General features: G+C 37.8%; 1 protein-coding gene across 1 annotated transcript; it reads left to right on the plus strand.

Moving 5' to 3' along the window:
• Positions 1–1,705: 1,705 nt before the first annotated feature.
• ccn5 (cellular communication network factor 5) lies at positions 1,706–9,381 on the plus strand. The gene is given in 6 exon segments (XM_027016498.3): positions 1,706–5,274; positions 6,172–6,388; positions 6,805–7,053; positions 8,094–8,314; positions 8,502–8,748; positions 8,751–9,381. Coding segments are annotated over 6 exon segments (1,188 nt in total). The 5' UTR covers positions 1,706–5,040; the 3' UTR covers positions 8,771–9,381.
• Positions 9,382–17,652: the final 8,271 nt, after the last annotated feature.

Here is a 17,652-nt window from a genome sequence, read left to right on the forward strand (position 1 = left end):
TAAGGGTCATGAACACCAATCACATTTTATATATATATATATATATATATATATATATATATAAAAAAAACTATTTTTGCTTAAAGCTTTTTATTTATTGAATCTATTTATGATTGTAATCTGCATAGGTATTGATAAGTTTAGCAGAAAGATTGTGTATCTAAAGGCCAATAGAACCAACAAAGCTTCCATAGTTCCACTTATACTTGAAAAACCCCTTGTGTGTCTCCTGTCTTTCTTGGTCATTCTCTTAGGTCCTCCCTTAGCATCCTATGTGGTTTTTCTTCCCCCTCTTCTTTCTTTCATTAAAGGATTCTCTCAGCCTCTCGTTATGTCTCTTTTGGTTGTGCTTATTGTGTTTTGGTTTTCTTTGTTTCCTTATGTAATTATGGATCCCCTTCATTCGTCTTAGCCCGGTTTGTATTTCTGTGTTCCTCATTCTTTAGGCTATGTCTATAGCAGGTTAAGCTTTCTGTACTTTCTTTTCAGATACAGCAGTATAGTTCCTAAAGAAAGGGTTTTGTTTATTTTGGCACCGATCAGTTCATGTAAAACTTAAATGAGCGTTTTCTCTTGCTCAACCTACAATAACATTAACATGTTAAATGTCATACATCAGTCTACGGGAATATCCCTTTAGACTGCGGCAGTTAATGTGTCTCGAGAAGCCCCGTGCTAACCTATTGGCCCTATTAAGATACAGATTTGAAATGTAGGTTACATAAAGGTTTTGAGGACAAATGTAGACATAAATTGTTACAATGCATGTTTTTATATGTTTTTCCCTTGGTGTGTGGTTCCTTACAGCATCTCTCTCTTTTAAATCTTTGGTATTTGATATCTGGTATTTGGTATCTGTTATCTAGTCTGTCATCAAAAATAAATCACGCTAACCAAGTGAGACACTTTTGGTGATGTGTAGGTTGTGAAAATTTGCAAGGATCTAATGTAGGTCCTGAGATTTCTAACCTACGTTGATTTTCTATCCTGGTGTTATCATACTATCACTTTAATCTATGCCATTATTATATGTCAAATATTTAACCCATTCTTAATTCAGAATTCAGAAAGCTACTGTGCTGTGTGTATCAAAAGTGCTTCCTGTGTTGCATAACTGCAAATTACCCGTTTAAAATATTGACATACCAGCTACAAGTTAGGAAGGAGCTAACAAAGTGTATACAGCCCTTGTCGCTTGTTTATTTGTTCTCCTTATTTTAAAACGGATATTATTATACAACTTTTATTTTTAAAAAGGATAAGAGTTGTTATTAGTTTTGTGTTTTATTGAGACACCAGGGTACTTTAAATAGCTGAAGACAATGTCTGACAATCTATTCTTTGTGGAAGTTCCAGAAATTTAAAATGTACTGAGTAGCAGAGGCAATTATATCCAGCAGGCTTGTATAGAGAAAAAATAAATAAATAATTTTTTTTTTTTAAATATATATATATATATATATATATATATATATATATATATATATATATATATATATATATATATATATATATATAGCCTTTAAATGGAAATAGTTTTTTACTTTCTGTGAAAAAAACATGGATTCTAGACCTTTTCAATTTTATTTTGGGCTACTTTAATAATGTAGCAGGGCAACTATCTTGGGCAACTGAACACATTCAGTAAGGCAAGTGTAGAAAATCGCAGCATGGAGGGGGATAGGGTGGATTTTACACTTTACATGTTTACATTATACTCTCAACACTACAGGATATCATCTACATGAATAGTGACATCTTTCTAATACATTTTCAGATTACAACCATACCACATCCATAAAGCTGTCACTGCAGGTGGGTGTGAGCTAGCCTTCAAGAACAGCTATGTGTTCTTGCCTGCGTCACTATCTGACCCTTGCTGGGACACAATCCTTATTGCAGACGCAGGGCTTTCCTGTGACGCTTCTGTGGGATTTTCACACACTCAGATTGAATGCAAGGAATCCAGGTACCAATTCCTCACTACAAAAAACAACCTGGTGATGGATGTCCTCACTGCTGGAATACAGAGTGTCCACATATCTGTGCACATCTAGGGTGGAGCTGGAATTAAATGCATAAAAACCATTAGGGTTTATGTAGAAACAGAAATTACTGTGAAAACTTAATGTGTACATATTACTTATTGCTTTTGATTAATTAAGCTTTCAATTGTATATAACTGTTAACAAACCATGACTAAGAATGGGTTCCTCTGTTTGTTCTCCATTGTGACAAAAGATTAATAACATTGTAGAGCAGTGTTGCCGCACAGCACTACCATCACTGATGTACTATTAACAGCATGCTGTTTACTCTTAACAGTATATAATCTTCACAAAGTCTTTCCAGACACATACAATCCCCAAAATTATCTTTACATGAGATGTCTTCAGAAGTTGAATAACTTTATTCCACTCCTTCAGAAAAACAAAACAAAACAAAACACCTGTGTGCTCTAGTCACCCCCTGAGGTATTCTCTTCCAGGTTATGTGCACCTTTGTTCTATCATTCTAGAGATAGGATTCCATTCTTATTAGAAAATAATGACACTAATGTAAGTGAAAACTCTGTGATATCAGTGTGGAATATAAAGGCACATTGAAAATCAGTCTGATTCAACTCCCCCCTCTTATTGACTTTGGATCTTCAGTCCTTACAGGCAAAGAAAGGATCTTGGCTATATTACTTTAGGAGTGAGCTAGGAGCTAGTGTCTAGAGAGAGCTCAATTTAATTTTGCCATGCCAGTTAATTAATCAGACAATGTGGGAAATCTAGTTCTCGTGGGGTATTAAATTAATGAAACGGGAAAATGAGAAAATGAGACTTCAAAAACACAACAGGCCTATACCAAGACTGCCACTCGGATAAATGCAGGATCCTCCTAGCAACAAGTGTATTAACATTTATATAGTATGCAGTTTATAACATCCAAAATGTATTAAAAATTAAAATATTATACAAAATAGTTTGTCTTAGTCTAGGAGTCTTCTCATAACACTATTTGATAACCTCCATCTATGGCATGTGTAATAAATCATGCTATGATTGTCATGTGAGGTTTATTGTGTGTCATGAATGTTATTTTGTTTCACTTTATGTCTGTATATAGCTGAAATGACAATAAAAAACCTTTTGACTCTTGACTTCTACCTCAAGCTAGTTAGTTACTGTAATATTCCAATGATTCACAGTTCTGGTGGCACTCTCTTACTGTAGATCATTCTGGCTCTTACAAGAGGAGGCACATGTCAGCACCAACATTCCTAAAAGTGATTAGATAAATATGCACATAATTCCTTCTTTAAAATATGTACATTATTTTATTATATAGCCTCAACAGTGTAAATGTCCATATAAAGTCTGGTTGTGGAACTCTTAATAGTCCTGGTGATGAGGCTGAACTTTATCACAGTTCCCCAATGAAAAAATCACTTTTTGATTTTGTTTGCCATTTATCTTAGAATAGGTATAGGACAAATAATATTTGGACTTATTTATTTGACTAGCACATTGTGTCTTTTAGAGCAAAAGTTAAAAAAAACAAACCCTTTGACATGTGTCACAGTTGGCCCCTCCCTGTCTCTAGAGTTTCCCTGTCTTGTGTCTTTGTTTTGCCTCCTTGTTGTGGTTCCGTTCCTTAGTTTCGTTTCTCCACTCCTCATGAGTTGCACCTGTGTCTTGTTAAGTGCTCATTAGCCCATGTATTTAATCCCTGTGTTTGCGCTGTCTTGTTGTTGGTAATTGAGAATTGATGTTACTGTAGTGTTTACATATTATATTTGTCAGGGCAAGCCTTTGTGTGTTGTGTCCTTGCTGCTGTTTGTGATATCCTAACCTGTGTGTTAATCCTAGCTGTTTTTATTCTAAGCCTTGTGTTTTCTCTGCCTGTTTTGTATTCTCTAGTGTTTGGTGTTAGTTCTTTTTGTTGCTTGTATCATTGTTTATAGCCTGCTCCCTTTGTGTCATGGTGTACTTTTTTTTGGTTCTTAAGATGTATTCCCGGACTCTAAGTGTTGGCTCTATGACCCTGGAATGTTCCAAATTATTACAATTTTGGATTTGCCTCTAATAAATCTCTCTTCTCCACCTCTGCGTCCTCCTCCTAATTGCTTACCATTACAACACAGTACAGTATGTTTCCTTCTGAAAGAGCCGCTTTCTTGAATTAAAAAAAACCCCCCAAAAAACGATGGCCATGCTCTTCAGAGTAACACTGAGTTGTACTAGAACATTCCAAGTTGGTGGTTTATTTTAAAAGTGTGTCAAAATAAACACAAGAGTGGCAGGTCTGAATTGAGTCAAAACTAATGTCTTCTCAATGTTTGCTCTATCTGGCAGGCAATTTGAGTCCCATATGAATTAGCATGATCTGCAATATTTGTTAAAGTGAATTTGCCTCTGTCTGTCTATTTTTAAACCAGCTCTTCTACCTAGTTAGTCTGCATTTTAATAGTTTTTGGTCTATGCACCTGATGAAAACAAAATATGCAAGAGGGCTTTCTGGTATGGTATGAGACCATAGCCTTTTTTAGTACTATGTAAAGGAAATCACTTTAGTTCAAAAATGTACCCAAAAAATGTAACTCATTATATGTTCTCTTTGTTGTGTGCTTTCTATACAGCATACCTCTAGTATGTTTATTGCTTCTCTATAATGAGTGTCATTACTGAGAAATTGTATGTTTTCTTTTCCAAATTGCTTTTGTTAGCTTATCTGATGTTCTTTTTCATTTTCAGTTTTCCACTCCACAAAAGTTAAAATAAGTTGTGTTAAAATAATGTTAGAATGTCTTGAATTTACCATCCAACCTAACTGCCATGTTCCTTGTTCATCAATGAGAAATCAACAGAAGCTTTGCTCAGACATTCCATTCCATGTTATTAGCCACATATTTCTGCTTACCAAGAGCATGGGGCAGTGGCGAGGAACACATCTGCTGCTGCGCTTTTCTTCTACAAATGATAAAACTGTTTTAATGCTGAACCATAGAACATCAGAGGAAAGGAGCAGTGCGGGTTGGGAGGAGGGCCAGGGATGTGGAATTCCAAATATCTCCAATCGCTGGCCACATACTGTTTACATGGCAGACGGGCTGTGACGTCAGAGTTGAGACTTTATAAAAGAGCGCATGCTCAGGCCTGCCCAGTGAACAGAGGCCCCACTAGCTCAGCACACTTGAAGTGGAACACCATCTTGGGTGGGATGGAAACCAGAGTGCAAAGCAAACATGCTCTACTACCATGGGCACTGATGTTCCTATGCTCCAAGGTGAGCAGCTTTTCCTCTACTTGATTCACTATCTGGGGGATCCGAGTTATTTAGGTAACTAATTCCTACTGCTAAGGGAAGTTGGAAATGTTGGAAGGATATTTGTTTATATTTTCATGGTTAGAATTTAAGGCTGGATGATGGATACAAGCTAAGCAACATGTAGTTTGTTTTATATACAATTTTTGTACTGTAAATATGAAGAACAGGTTTTTTTTTGTGACACAGTGTATCCAGAGTATTTTTTTCTAATTTAGAATATTTTGACTATTGAAAGAGAAATATAATCCTATTGAGTGTTTTCTGAACAAACATACATGCCTGTTAACTATAATTAGATCTTTCTTCATAGTGTTTTTTGGCTTAATGTTCCATTTGTAACAGAAAGCATATTTAAAAATCTGGGAACTATCACAATGAATGATTCACAAGAGATCCCGCAGACTTATGACTGGAGTGAGTCGAAGCATAACTGCTAATGTGAAAGTAAATCAGTTAGTCTTTCCGTCAATCAGATGTGAATTTCCCAACAGTTTAATAGTAATCATTGATGATCATCTCTTTGAACACTCTTATGATCAAAATGATCCAACCGACGTTTTTAGAAAGCTGACAATAGACATCAAGATTGTGATGTAATCTAATGCATTTTTACTCCAGCTAAATTTGGTTGTACCAAGTATTTGCTAAAAACTGACGTAAAAGCTGCTGTCACCTGTTGTCCATTTCACAGATTTTACAAAGGCTGATTTCCTACATGTAAACCTTAGTTATGGCAGAAAGAGAATCTGTCCTTTGAGGACTTTCCCCACATTAGTCCAAATGGGCCTGTGTAATGAGGACAAAGTAACTGCCATGCTAAAGCTTTCATGCTTTTTTCCCTTTCTGCCACCACAGGTGTACTGTCAGCAATGTAACAGCCCATGCCTATGCCCCAGCTTGGCAGCCAGCTGCCCTGATGGCATCCCTCTTGTGCTAGATGGGTGTGGGTGCTGCCAGGTGTGTGCCAGGCAGAAGGGTGAGGCATGCACCCATGTGCACCTGTGTGATCAGCAGCGTGGCTTGCAGTGTGACTACAGCACTAGCTTTCCCGGAGACCCAGGAGAGTGTGTTAGTGAGTTCAGAGTATTTCTTTTCTCAGCATTAAGCAGTCTGCCTTATCAAGGCAATGTCAGTAAAAAGAGATCTAGAAAGCTGAGGCCTTGCTGCTCCTTGGTCCCTCACCAAAAATGTCCTAACAGCTGTTGGCCTCACCAGTGTTGACATGCTTGCTCTGCCTTCATTTGCTGTGAGAAACTAAAGTAGGAATTTAGGCAAACTGACAGGACTTGCACTGTTACCATATGTTTATTTCTGTAACTGTGTGAAACATCACAGTGTGCTGAAAATCAAGCTTAAGCACTGTGGTACTGTTTCTCAGTTTACTCTTGACTTCCCTGTTCCATCATATTTTTTCTTGTTTGTACATTTGCTGCCTGTTTGCATCCTATTGGTCTTTGATTTCCAAATCCTTTATGTCTGCTGTTCAAGGTCAAGAGGAGCTGGGCTGTGAGCTGGATGGAGTTTCCTATCAGGAGGGTGAGGTGTTTCTCCCGTCTTGTGCCATACAGTGCCGCTGTGTGGGTGGCGGCATGACCTGTGTGCCCAGGTGCAGTGAGGACATCCTTTTGCCCACCCCAGACTGCCCTCATCCTCAGAGAGTCCAGCTGCCAGGAAAGTGCTGTAAGGAGTGGGTGTGTGACAACTTGGACATCAATGTGCTTCAGGATGCACAAACAGGTGAATAACGTTCAAATAGGGAGTAATAGATGATTTTAAAATGTATTATCAGTAGACAATTTAAAAGGGTCAAGTCTTGCTGATCGTTTATATTAAAACCATTGACATAGCAGTTTCTTATAAGTTTAGAATATGCTGTATTGCATGTTCAAAATGTGGTTACTTTACTCATACATAAAGGGGCTTTGGAGATAATGTCTTCATCCCTGTTTATAGTATAATAATTTTCACAAACAGTTGGAGACAAAGTTATCTTCCCTACTTATTATAGGATTTTTCAAAAATCAGAAAAATGTTGTTTGTTGTCCTAGCCACTGGGCAGGCGGATCTTCCCTACTTATTATAGGATTTTTCAAAAATCAGAAAAATGTTGTTTGTTGTCCTAGCCACTGGGCAGGCGGATGCAGGCAGGGTTTATCTAATGGCTGTCTGTGGCATTCCCATCTGAGGCGTTTTACTTAAAAAAGTACTTTTTTAAAAACTTTTTACTTAAGCATTTCATTGAACATGTATTGCCAATGCAGCCCAAATAGTAACTGCTTCAAGGCACTTTCCATGAGTCATGACTATGCAACACAGCAATTAATGTTCAAAACAGGCAGGCTATAGAGTAACTATGGGGGAATAGAAAACGTTAACATTTGAGAGATGTCACTTGAGTTATGTCAAAAGCAGCTGTATATTTTATTCTTTGTATTTTGGTATGCAAAACAACGGTCTTACCCAGAGTAGCTTTAACATTTTAACAAGTAACTGATTTACCAAGACAGAATTCTGCCAACAAATGACTGATTGTCATCAGTGTGACTAGAAATTTTCCATTTGTGAGTATCTTAGAACAGCTACAAATATAACTTTTTAGGATTTAGTGGAGTATTTTTTTAAACCATTAAACAATAGTAGCACATATTTATATTAGGGCATCTCACATTTTCTTGGTGCAGTATTAAAAAAACTGCTCAAGAGATGACAAAAGCATTAGATAACTTCACTAAATGTGTACAATTTCAGTGAATGTGTATTATATTGCATGTCAACAGTTTACAGCATTGACCAACCATTGGCTTCCCGCCTGGATTACCAAGCCAGCCCTAGCTCAAACTGCATAGAACAAAGCACAGAGTGGAGCGCCTGCTCACATACCTGTGGTCAGGGCCTATCCACACGCATGTCCAACAAGAACCCAGCCTGCAGGCAAGAAATGCAGATCAGGCTCTGTAAGGCCCGCCCCTGCCACACCTTTCCTCGTCTCACTTTTAAGGTGAGCCATTCAGTCCAGTCCAATACAGATCAGTTTAGCACTAGAGAATCACCTCATAATTTCTTGCTTTCATCTTTTTTATATTGGCCCTAAAGAGACTTGACATGTTCAAAATGTGGTATAGTATAATTCCTAAATTACTATGACTAACTGTTATTCTGGTTCACCCTGATTTTTTATGTTCCAGTGGCTGAGGAGATGCCAGTCGAGCTACAAGTCAGAGATTCCTGTGCGGCTGCTGTACTGGGGCTGCTACAGCATGCATTTCTACCGCCCACGCTACTGTGGCACATGTACCGATGCGCGCTGCTGTACCCCACACCGCACCCGCACTGTCGCAGTCACCTTCCGTTGCCAGGGGGGATGGCTGCTCCGCCAGGATGTCATGATGATTGACTCTTGCATCTGCCATCATAACTGCCCCTACTCTCCATCATAACTGCTCTCTGGGGCTAGAGACTCATCATGCACTGATTTTACGCATAGCCCCATTTCCTACTTCTGCCAGATGAGTAGTTTAGTTTCCTCATGCAGTTAGGACAGGTTGCAAGTTTTGTTTTAAGCAATAGAAGAATAGCACTTTACACATACCACCCTTTTTTTATGAATTGACTGTAAAATAATCTTCACCATGAAGATCTAGCATACAGGTTGGGATATGGGTTCATTTAGACAGGATAGGCTTCTTAAGACTGTCTGGCCCATCCTGCACTTAACGCCTATGTATATAAAATTAGCCCTTTCATGTGGTTGAAACTTATTTTGCCAAGAATATGAAAGAACAATGACATGGTAGCTTATAAAGATATTTTATTTGTTTGTTCTGTTGATTTTTATGATAGCGACTATTACTTTGAATTACTGCCTACAGCTACCATATAGACTAGTACCTCTTGGTATTTTATTGAAGTTTGATGCTACCTGCATGAATGTTGCTGTCACTTACTGTCCCTAAAACTGACAAAGGACAGTAAGGACCTGCTTACTGCACATTTTACAAATGTTCTGTTGTATTTTTACTTATGGTCTGGATTAAATAAAAAATAAAAATAAAAAGGGTTATTTCATTTCATGTTTCAGATATTTCATACAATCCAGAAAATAAAACTGAATTAGGTAATATATACAACAAACAGCACCTAGAGTTCTCAACCCTTAAAAATAACCTTTTTAGCACTCTGGAATTAATTTCCTGGCATGTATCTTACAGTGTTTTACATTATCCAAGTATTAGTCTCCTTCTTTTTGATAAATAAAATAAACATTTCATGTGTTTTAGAGCACCATACATGGAGGCCACAGGGTCTGTGTAACATTTATCAGTTTAATTTTCAGACTTGAGGCAAAAAATAGAGAATGAAGAATTGGATGTAATGCTTAATTATGGAATTTTTCCTTTGATAGAATAAATAAAAATTAGTTTTTCAATTTTCCTGGAGTTTAATTTGTGCTCCTTTGAATATGAATTTTAGAAAGAAATGACTCCTTGGTCAGTTTTCTGATTTTCCATGTTTGGATTTTGGACCTATGAGAGCGGGGGGATACAGAATTGATTTCTTACTGGTTGATCAGACTGAGAGACAGTATTCATGAATGATTAATAAAGTTTGAAATAAAGTAAGTATAATCAATATAAACAAGCCAATGGAATATTGTAGATTTCATTATAAACTAATTTACATCCCACTGAGGTTAAAATACTACTGGCTACGTTACCACAAGTCACTCGATCACTTGATCCCTCTGGCTTAGTGAGTTTGGTGATATTCATGTTCTGTGTTTGCATCTGATTTCTGCCTTTGACTAATATGAAGATGTCATTCACTCTTTGGTTGAAAGTCAGGGTTTTTATGTGTAGAGAAGTAAATGTTCTACAGATACAATATGAGACTCACCATATGGAGAATTTTGTCATGCTGCTCCTTTATAGGTGTGAGTATGAAAATGTCATCCATAATTCCTGTAGCACCGTCAGTGCCTTTCAGCATCGTGTCTATGATCCACTGAAAGATTTCTGGGGCATGTTTTAATCCAGTCTTAGTCACCTGAATCTCCCAAATGGAGTGTTGAATGTTGTGAGATAGAATGATACTAGCTCAGTCCGGGGGTTAAGAGATCTATTTTAATTTGGAGAAACTGACCCATGAATGGGTCAATGACCACTGACCCATTCAGTTGGCTGATTCACTTTGGTGATGTAGCCGGTCTCTACCATCTCCTGGAGTTTTTGTCCTCTTTTTGTTTTAAGTGCTGCATGCTGGCAGCATATGGGTTGAACCACTCCATTTGCGTCTGGGTCAATTTTAATTGTATACTTGCCTGGCAGTGTTCTGGTGGTATGCGCCAGCTCGGGAAAAAAGTCCAGTCCTACTGGTATAATTTGCACTGCTGAAGTTCCACTAACACTACCTTTTTCCAAGATATTTTGTAATGAGTTAATATGAATGACTTCACCTTAAGCGTCCGTGTTACTACTGAGCACATTCTCTTGGGTAATGTTTACAACTTCAAACTCTGGTATTGTTTCATAGTTCTTGTATTGCACCTTAAGATCCTTTACTTCCACTGGCTTCAGCTTGGGATTTGAGTAAGCGTAAAGCACTATGGATGAATGCTTCATCTCACCAGTACTTATATTGTGTTACAGTTTGTGTATTACTCTTGATTCTTTTGTCTATTCTGAATTTTAAATCTTAAAATAACATTTTGACAAAACTGCCCATTTACCATTAAGAGCTGCTGCTTTTTCATCATCTGTCTGTGTCACATCGATGTCCAAAATACGAATATTACAGTATGAGTAAACAGTACCTTTAGGACACTTTCATTGGCTCCACTTGTGTTGTGGGTGCTTCTGAGCAATTTCTATTGCTTTGGCTAATGTCAGTTCATCACCTTTGTCTAGCAGCCTTTCTTGCACATGCTTTTCTCTGACCTCACTATAATGGTGTCACTAAGCATGTTGTCAGGGTCTGAATGGGTCTTCCTTTTCTCTGTCAGTCCATTTGAGTGTTTTGTATATTTCTCTGTATTGCTCACCAATCCATGTGCCTAACCAGCCTGCGTGCTGGTTAGCTGTTAGCTCAGAAAGGGCACCATCAAATTAAAAAATGTTACATGACTTCAAAACCTTTTGAACTCCTGATATAAGTCAGCTGAATCCCAGTCTATTTTAGGGTGCTCAGCTGTGGAGTAGACCACTACTACTTAGTGTTTGGTTCTTGACACACTTCTGAAACTGTGTAAAATCATAGACACGGTAGACAGCATAACTGGAACTGTGTGCTTTATTTTAGCCAGTGTTTACATTCCTTGAGCACCTTTCAGCTCTCCATCACTGAGGTACAGATGAACGACAGGGATTCTGATATTAAGTTGACTGTATTATCCCTTGCTGTCCACCAGTAACGAGTAATATATGTTTAATTGTATATGTACAGGATAAGATGTTGATTATCCTATGCCAGTAGAAGAACATGAGAACTTGACCTCGGAACCTGCTTACTCTCTTAACTCCAGTCAACCACAGCATTGTGGGATCTTCTCAGGCATCATCAGGTAGGAACTTCCCTTTGTCTGTGTTTTATTTAATTCAGCCTATGATACCTCCAGGAGGCTCATCAGTGAGGTCTGGTGTCCCAGCCTCACACCTCTCCGAACTTACTTTAAACCAAGCCACTCTTCTTAGGCACTATGCCACTAGCAACCACAACCATAACATCCATGATGGCTTCCCAGTGACTACAGCTGTACCCAGCCCCACTGGCACTGTTAATGTATGCTCAGTGCCACCAGTTCCACATGGATATTACCTACAAACATTCTCCAACATAAATCCATCCTGGCTCCCTTAGGGAGTAAAGCTTACTCCATGCAAGCCATAGTCATGCAAGGCCATAGTCATGCAAAGCTGTAGCCATGCAAGGCCGTAGCCATGAACAAACCTACCCAGGGTGCAGGGAATTCAACTCATGAGATGAAATTATTATTACTATTATTATTAAGGGACTAAATAAAGTATAACAATGAAGTTCTCTGTGATTTGGGTCCTTCAATAAGAACTCTTACTTTTGGTGCCAGACTAAAATATAGAGGACCCTTGAAATGTCACGTTTCAAAATATGCTTAGAGTTGCACTAATAGCTGACAGTGTGTGTTGGTGTTACCGCCCTATTACCTACACCTTTTGTGAGCTCGAATTCTAGGACCAAAAAGGGCACAACATTAAAGAAAAAAAACACAATTGCACAAATGCACATTTACGGGGTTAACAGTTATGTATTGTTATTGTTTTCTTAAATACTGTAACAAAAACACACATACTATATATATATATATATATATATATATAAACAACAAGAGTGTTTCTTCAGGGTGGGCTTTATGGCAACACAACAAACAAAACAAAAAAAGCCAACTCAACCACTAACTTCCCTAAAAAAATAATAAAATACATCACTCCTACTTTAACTCCCTATCACAAACCTATATACAACAAAGGCAAAAAGAACATGGCACCAACCCTTACAACTCCAAATAAAGAAACAAAAGAACAATACTCACAATGTTTCTGTCAATCAAAGATATATATTTCTTTTGAAACTATCAACTTGAAACTCCAAATTGAGAAGCATTACACATCCACTGTCGAAACAGCTCGAAACTCTTATATAAGAAGCATCGCATCTAACCACTCGAGGCCCTGTACATAAATCATCTAAAGATCAAGTACACTCATAAGGCTCTAAGAACCTAGCTAGACATCAAAGTACTAACTCCTAAGGCCCTATTCAAAGAACCCGGTACAGAAAAAGGGAACATTCAAACTCAACATCCCAATTTCAAAGAGAGCCTACAACTGACAGTGATTGTACAAACTCAGAGCCTTACAGAGCACTGTCTACCGTGGCATGCGTGCTGACTTCTGACAAAGGCACCACGGGGCACAAACACATAAGTAGCACAGGTATTTAAAGAGAAATTGATTATCCCACTGGCCACTCAGGTCATCCGTGTTGTAAGGATGAATCATCTCTGCAGCTCAATGGTTTAATTATTGTGTGCCCTCACGTGGGTAACCTGTAAAACAAATCTTAAAACGCCACAGCATGAAAAACAAACTCGTAACGTCACAAGGACATAACAGTTGGAAGCCCACATAGATTATACTTGAAATATGAATTAAACATGAAAGCAATATACGATGTAGCAAGTTTTAAAAATTGGAGAAAAAAAAATTTATCCATACAAGATATTCAGATATATTTAAATTTATTGAAGGATCTCTCAAGAAGATCAAAACTTCATGTGTTTCATGTGTAAATAATATATTTCAGAATATTCTGTATCGGTAAATAAACTTTTATATTAGTTTTGAATAAATCATGGAATAAACATGAAGTTCTTGGTAATAAACTAAGACTTTGGACTGTATTGTATGTGAAATAAACTTAACGATGAGCTGGACCTTTAAAAAAAACAGGCTGTGGTACACAATTATTAAATTTTGTTTTATCTTTACTACTTCTACTGGGGTTGCCATATCTCTCGTAGCTGTGAGAGGAGGTCTGGGAGTTTCTCTCTCCTCCTCTTCCTGGAGCTACTTTGCTCCATCTGGCTTCTCCAGCTCTGGCCCATGGCAAGAGCAGCACTGGAGCTGTGAGAGTGTTTCCAGGCCAGGAGCTTTGCTGAGCTTGGTCATTCTATGCCGTCACTGAGAAATCAGGGTAAGGTGTCCGGGAGGCATCAGTAGATGGTGGCATATTGTAAATTGAATACCATCCAGGTGTGTAACCTTGCCAGGGTGGTCCTTGCCATATTCCGGCACCATATAATCAAAGGGCTGGGGACACCTCAGGTGCCTTTTGGGCCTCTTTTCTTGGGTACTGCGAATAGCAAAAATGAACCTCATTTCTTCATCTTCTTCTACATTAGCATTTGACACACTGAAGCTGCTGCCTGTGCAGGTAGTGCTAGTTGATTGCCCTTCTCCTGGAAGGCCAGTAGTGGATGGATTTACCTGTGTGTTTCTGTCTGTACTTTGCAGGCTGTCCAGAGCTGAATCTCTGACAAACTGTACCTCTCCCTCAGTGGAAGCTACTGGAAGCTAAAGGTTGATATTGCTCTCAGAGGCAAAGATATGCAACATCGTGTACTGAAGTGTGCAATCATCATCATCATCACTCTCTTCCTCAGACTCTTCACACTGTTCCACCACTTCCTCTTTCAGAACTTCACCCTGATGCTGGGGTCTTTCTGGGAGAGATGAGAAAGGTAGGTGATCTTCATCCTCTACCTCATTAATGATGAAGATGAGGGTTAGAGGTCCATTGGTTTCTTCTAGTACTGTCTCAGCAGAACACACTCATGCAGATTGGATCTGCACACTGAGGAAAGAAAAAAATTCATCAGGTCCCCACTGTGGCAGGACTGCAGAGCTTACTGCCTGGTTTTGAAATGAAATGGGTTGTGTGATCTGTTTTTGCTTGAAGTATGTGTAATTTTGGCAAATCTGAGAAACATGGTACAAAGACAAACATACTTAAATACTTAAATGTTTTCTTCCAACTTAGGGTTTTATTTACAAAATACAGTAAATAAAATATATTGTGTGGAAATATCTGTGCAGTTGACCTGATACAGGTTAATGACCTTGAATATTTTTTTAAGTTTAGAATTTTTAAGTTACTTTTGTTATTTTGTTGTTATTATTATTATTATTATTATTATTATTATTATTATTATTATTTCCTCTCATGAGTTATTGAATTCCCTGCCCCACTGAAATATTTGGTCCCCCCAATGTTAATGGCTATTGTTAATGGCTATTGCCTTGCTCTGAACACTTGTCTCCCTGTAATGACCCTGTGACGAACTAACCTTGCATGCTAATATAATATGCTTTAGCATGCCAACTCCTGTGCATAATTTACACTTAAGAGTCTTTGACTCCCCACTCTTCAAAGTTTTGTGGAGTTGGAAGGACGTCATAAGTCACTCCAAGTAAAAACCTGATGCAACTTGCATCAATTGCCCACAGCTCTTGCCAGATGATTTTCCTCTTCTCCTGCAAAGCCACTGGCCTTCCTTTCCTTGTGACACTGCTGCTGCATGACGAGCATCCTCTTCCTGCTCACAGATAAAACTCACCATCATTCACCTTCTTTCTGGCAACATGAACTTATTAATTGCTCTCCTTATTAAATACATTTTTAGTCAACTGAACCATGGCATGACATCCCTTCACTCTAACGAACTCTTAGCCAACTGCACTGCTGTTCGCGGATTCCACTTCTGCCCCGCTTTCATCCCTGATGCTGCTGATTTATCAGAACATCCTTCCATACTAACAAAATCATCTCATACAAATGTAATCTTTGCATGATCATTAAATTACGTGTTTGAAATTATTTTGTCTTGCTTGAATTCATTACTCTTTATGACAATCAAACAATTAAAAAATTAAAACAATTAAAAATACTCATCTCATTCTTGTTCATATTTGAAAATTATTTTCTTTTGAGTCTGAGTTGGTGAAAGGGTGGTGGGTCCCACAACATGTTTTTTTAAAAAACATATAAAATTCATAAATCATATAAATACATTCACAAGTCAATATGTTTGTAACTTTAAAGAAGTCAACTGAAATCAAATGTCATTACTACATAAGCTTTACTTATTTCATGGGTAATAGTAAAAAAAAAAAAAAGAGAGCGAGATGCACACGTGTGTAGCAAAAATCAGAAACACTGAAGTTTTGTATTCAGTTTTGTATTCACATTAAAATCCTGTTCCAAAATGAAAGCGGTGGTAGCAGTTCCTCCCAGCCTTCCTTTGCCATGTTCTCTATGCATTTCTTTGCAAAAGTACCTAATAGTTTAGGGTGTTCAGAAGAGGCACGAAACTGCGGTGGAGGAATTTTTTTCACAAATGGATGTAATTGTCATACAGTCATTTGACTGGTACCCACAGTATGATGTGCGTTTGCTGCATACTGAATGCTATACTGCACACTATACTATTACACATACCAGTATGCACTATTCAGTACATAATGTTCAGTACATAAATTTTCATTTTGGCAGAGCTGGAGCATTATGGTTAGATAACAATGCAATGAGTTAAAAAAATGCAAATTAAAGGTCAAAAGTAGTTTGCTTTTTCATTGAAAATGTGTTGGCTATTTTACATAAAGATGCAAATGTAAATACATATTTTGCATTTGAATTTTAATTGTCTTCAATACCACTCACATGGAAAATGCAATTTTATACACCATTTAATTAGAATTTTAAATTTACATTGGAACATGGAAAAAAGTCTGGAATATGCTCCCATACAACTCTGCAACAGATGCTTTTCAGAAATGCTATAAAGCGGAATTTGTTCAGCTCTCTCTTATAAGTGAATCTTAGGCATCCTGCATTGAAGTGAGCTGGGAAAATGAAAGTGCCTGTGAAAGTATAAAGCTATCATCATATGAAATGCAGTTTGACTTATTAAAATGATCCATATCAAAGACTTTTAAGTTACTCACTCATCACAAGAATACCATGCCACTCAACAATAGAAAAGATCCATATTACAACTCGAATGTACTAGAGCTACACAGAGTACAGTGCTGTGGCCAGGTCCATCTTTAATCATCCTCACCTCTCTGTTTCGCAGCACTAATACATTCTAATGCATTCCAAAGTGATTTATTAAAGTGTTGGCTTTAATGATATACGCATTTAACTCACAAGAAACCAAACTTAATTAAAGATAATATAATTCCTTTATTTTTAGAAGTTTTTACAGATTACCCAGGGAAATTTAAAAGGGATATACATTACATGGATGAACAATATGATGTGATTGTACTGGGCACCGGGCTCACAGTGGGTACAGCCCTTAAAGTTGTAACTGGGTTTCTTAAAGGAACTTAGATCAGTTTTTATTCTAAATGAATAGAATACGACTTTCTTGTTTTCTTCTTTCACACAATCTGGAACATGGCATGCACATCATGTAAATAGATGCTTCAAGATAATAAACGTGAAGGCCTATTGCTGATGCATCATTTGGACCGTTGTATTCGGTAACTTACAGTGTCCAAGGATTTCATACACAGGCTGTTTACATTATCTACATGATGGATTCTCATGTTCAATGTCTTCAAAGAAGAGGCATCAGGTGTCATGCCTGCGGGTCAAATTAATCTAAATTTAATGGTTCTTCATGCTAGCAGTTAACAAAACGCTAGTGGTAGGTCAGTGGTTAAGGTACTTGACTTGTAATCAGAAGGGTGCTGTTCAAGCTCTGCCACTATTGGGGCCCCTGAGCAAGGCCCTTAACCC

The sequence above is a fragment of the Electrophorus electricus genome, chromosome 21 (assembly GCF_041902795.1).
Source record: "Electrophorus electricus isolate QZ-2024a chromosome 21, ASM4190279v1, whole genome shotgun sequence".
In the NCBI taxonomy this organism is placed as follows: Eukaryota; Metazoa; Chordata; class Actinopteri; order Gymnotiformes; family Gymnotidae; genus Electrophorus; species Electrophorus electricus.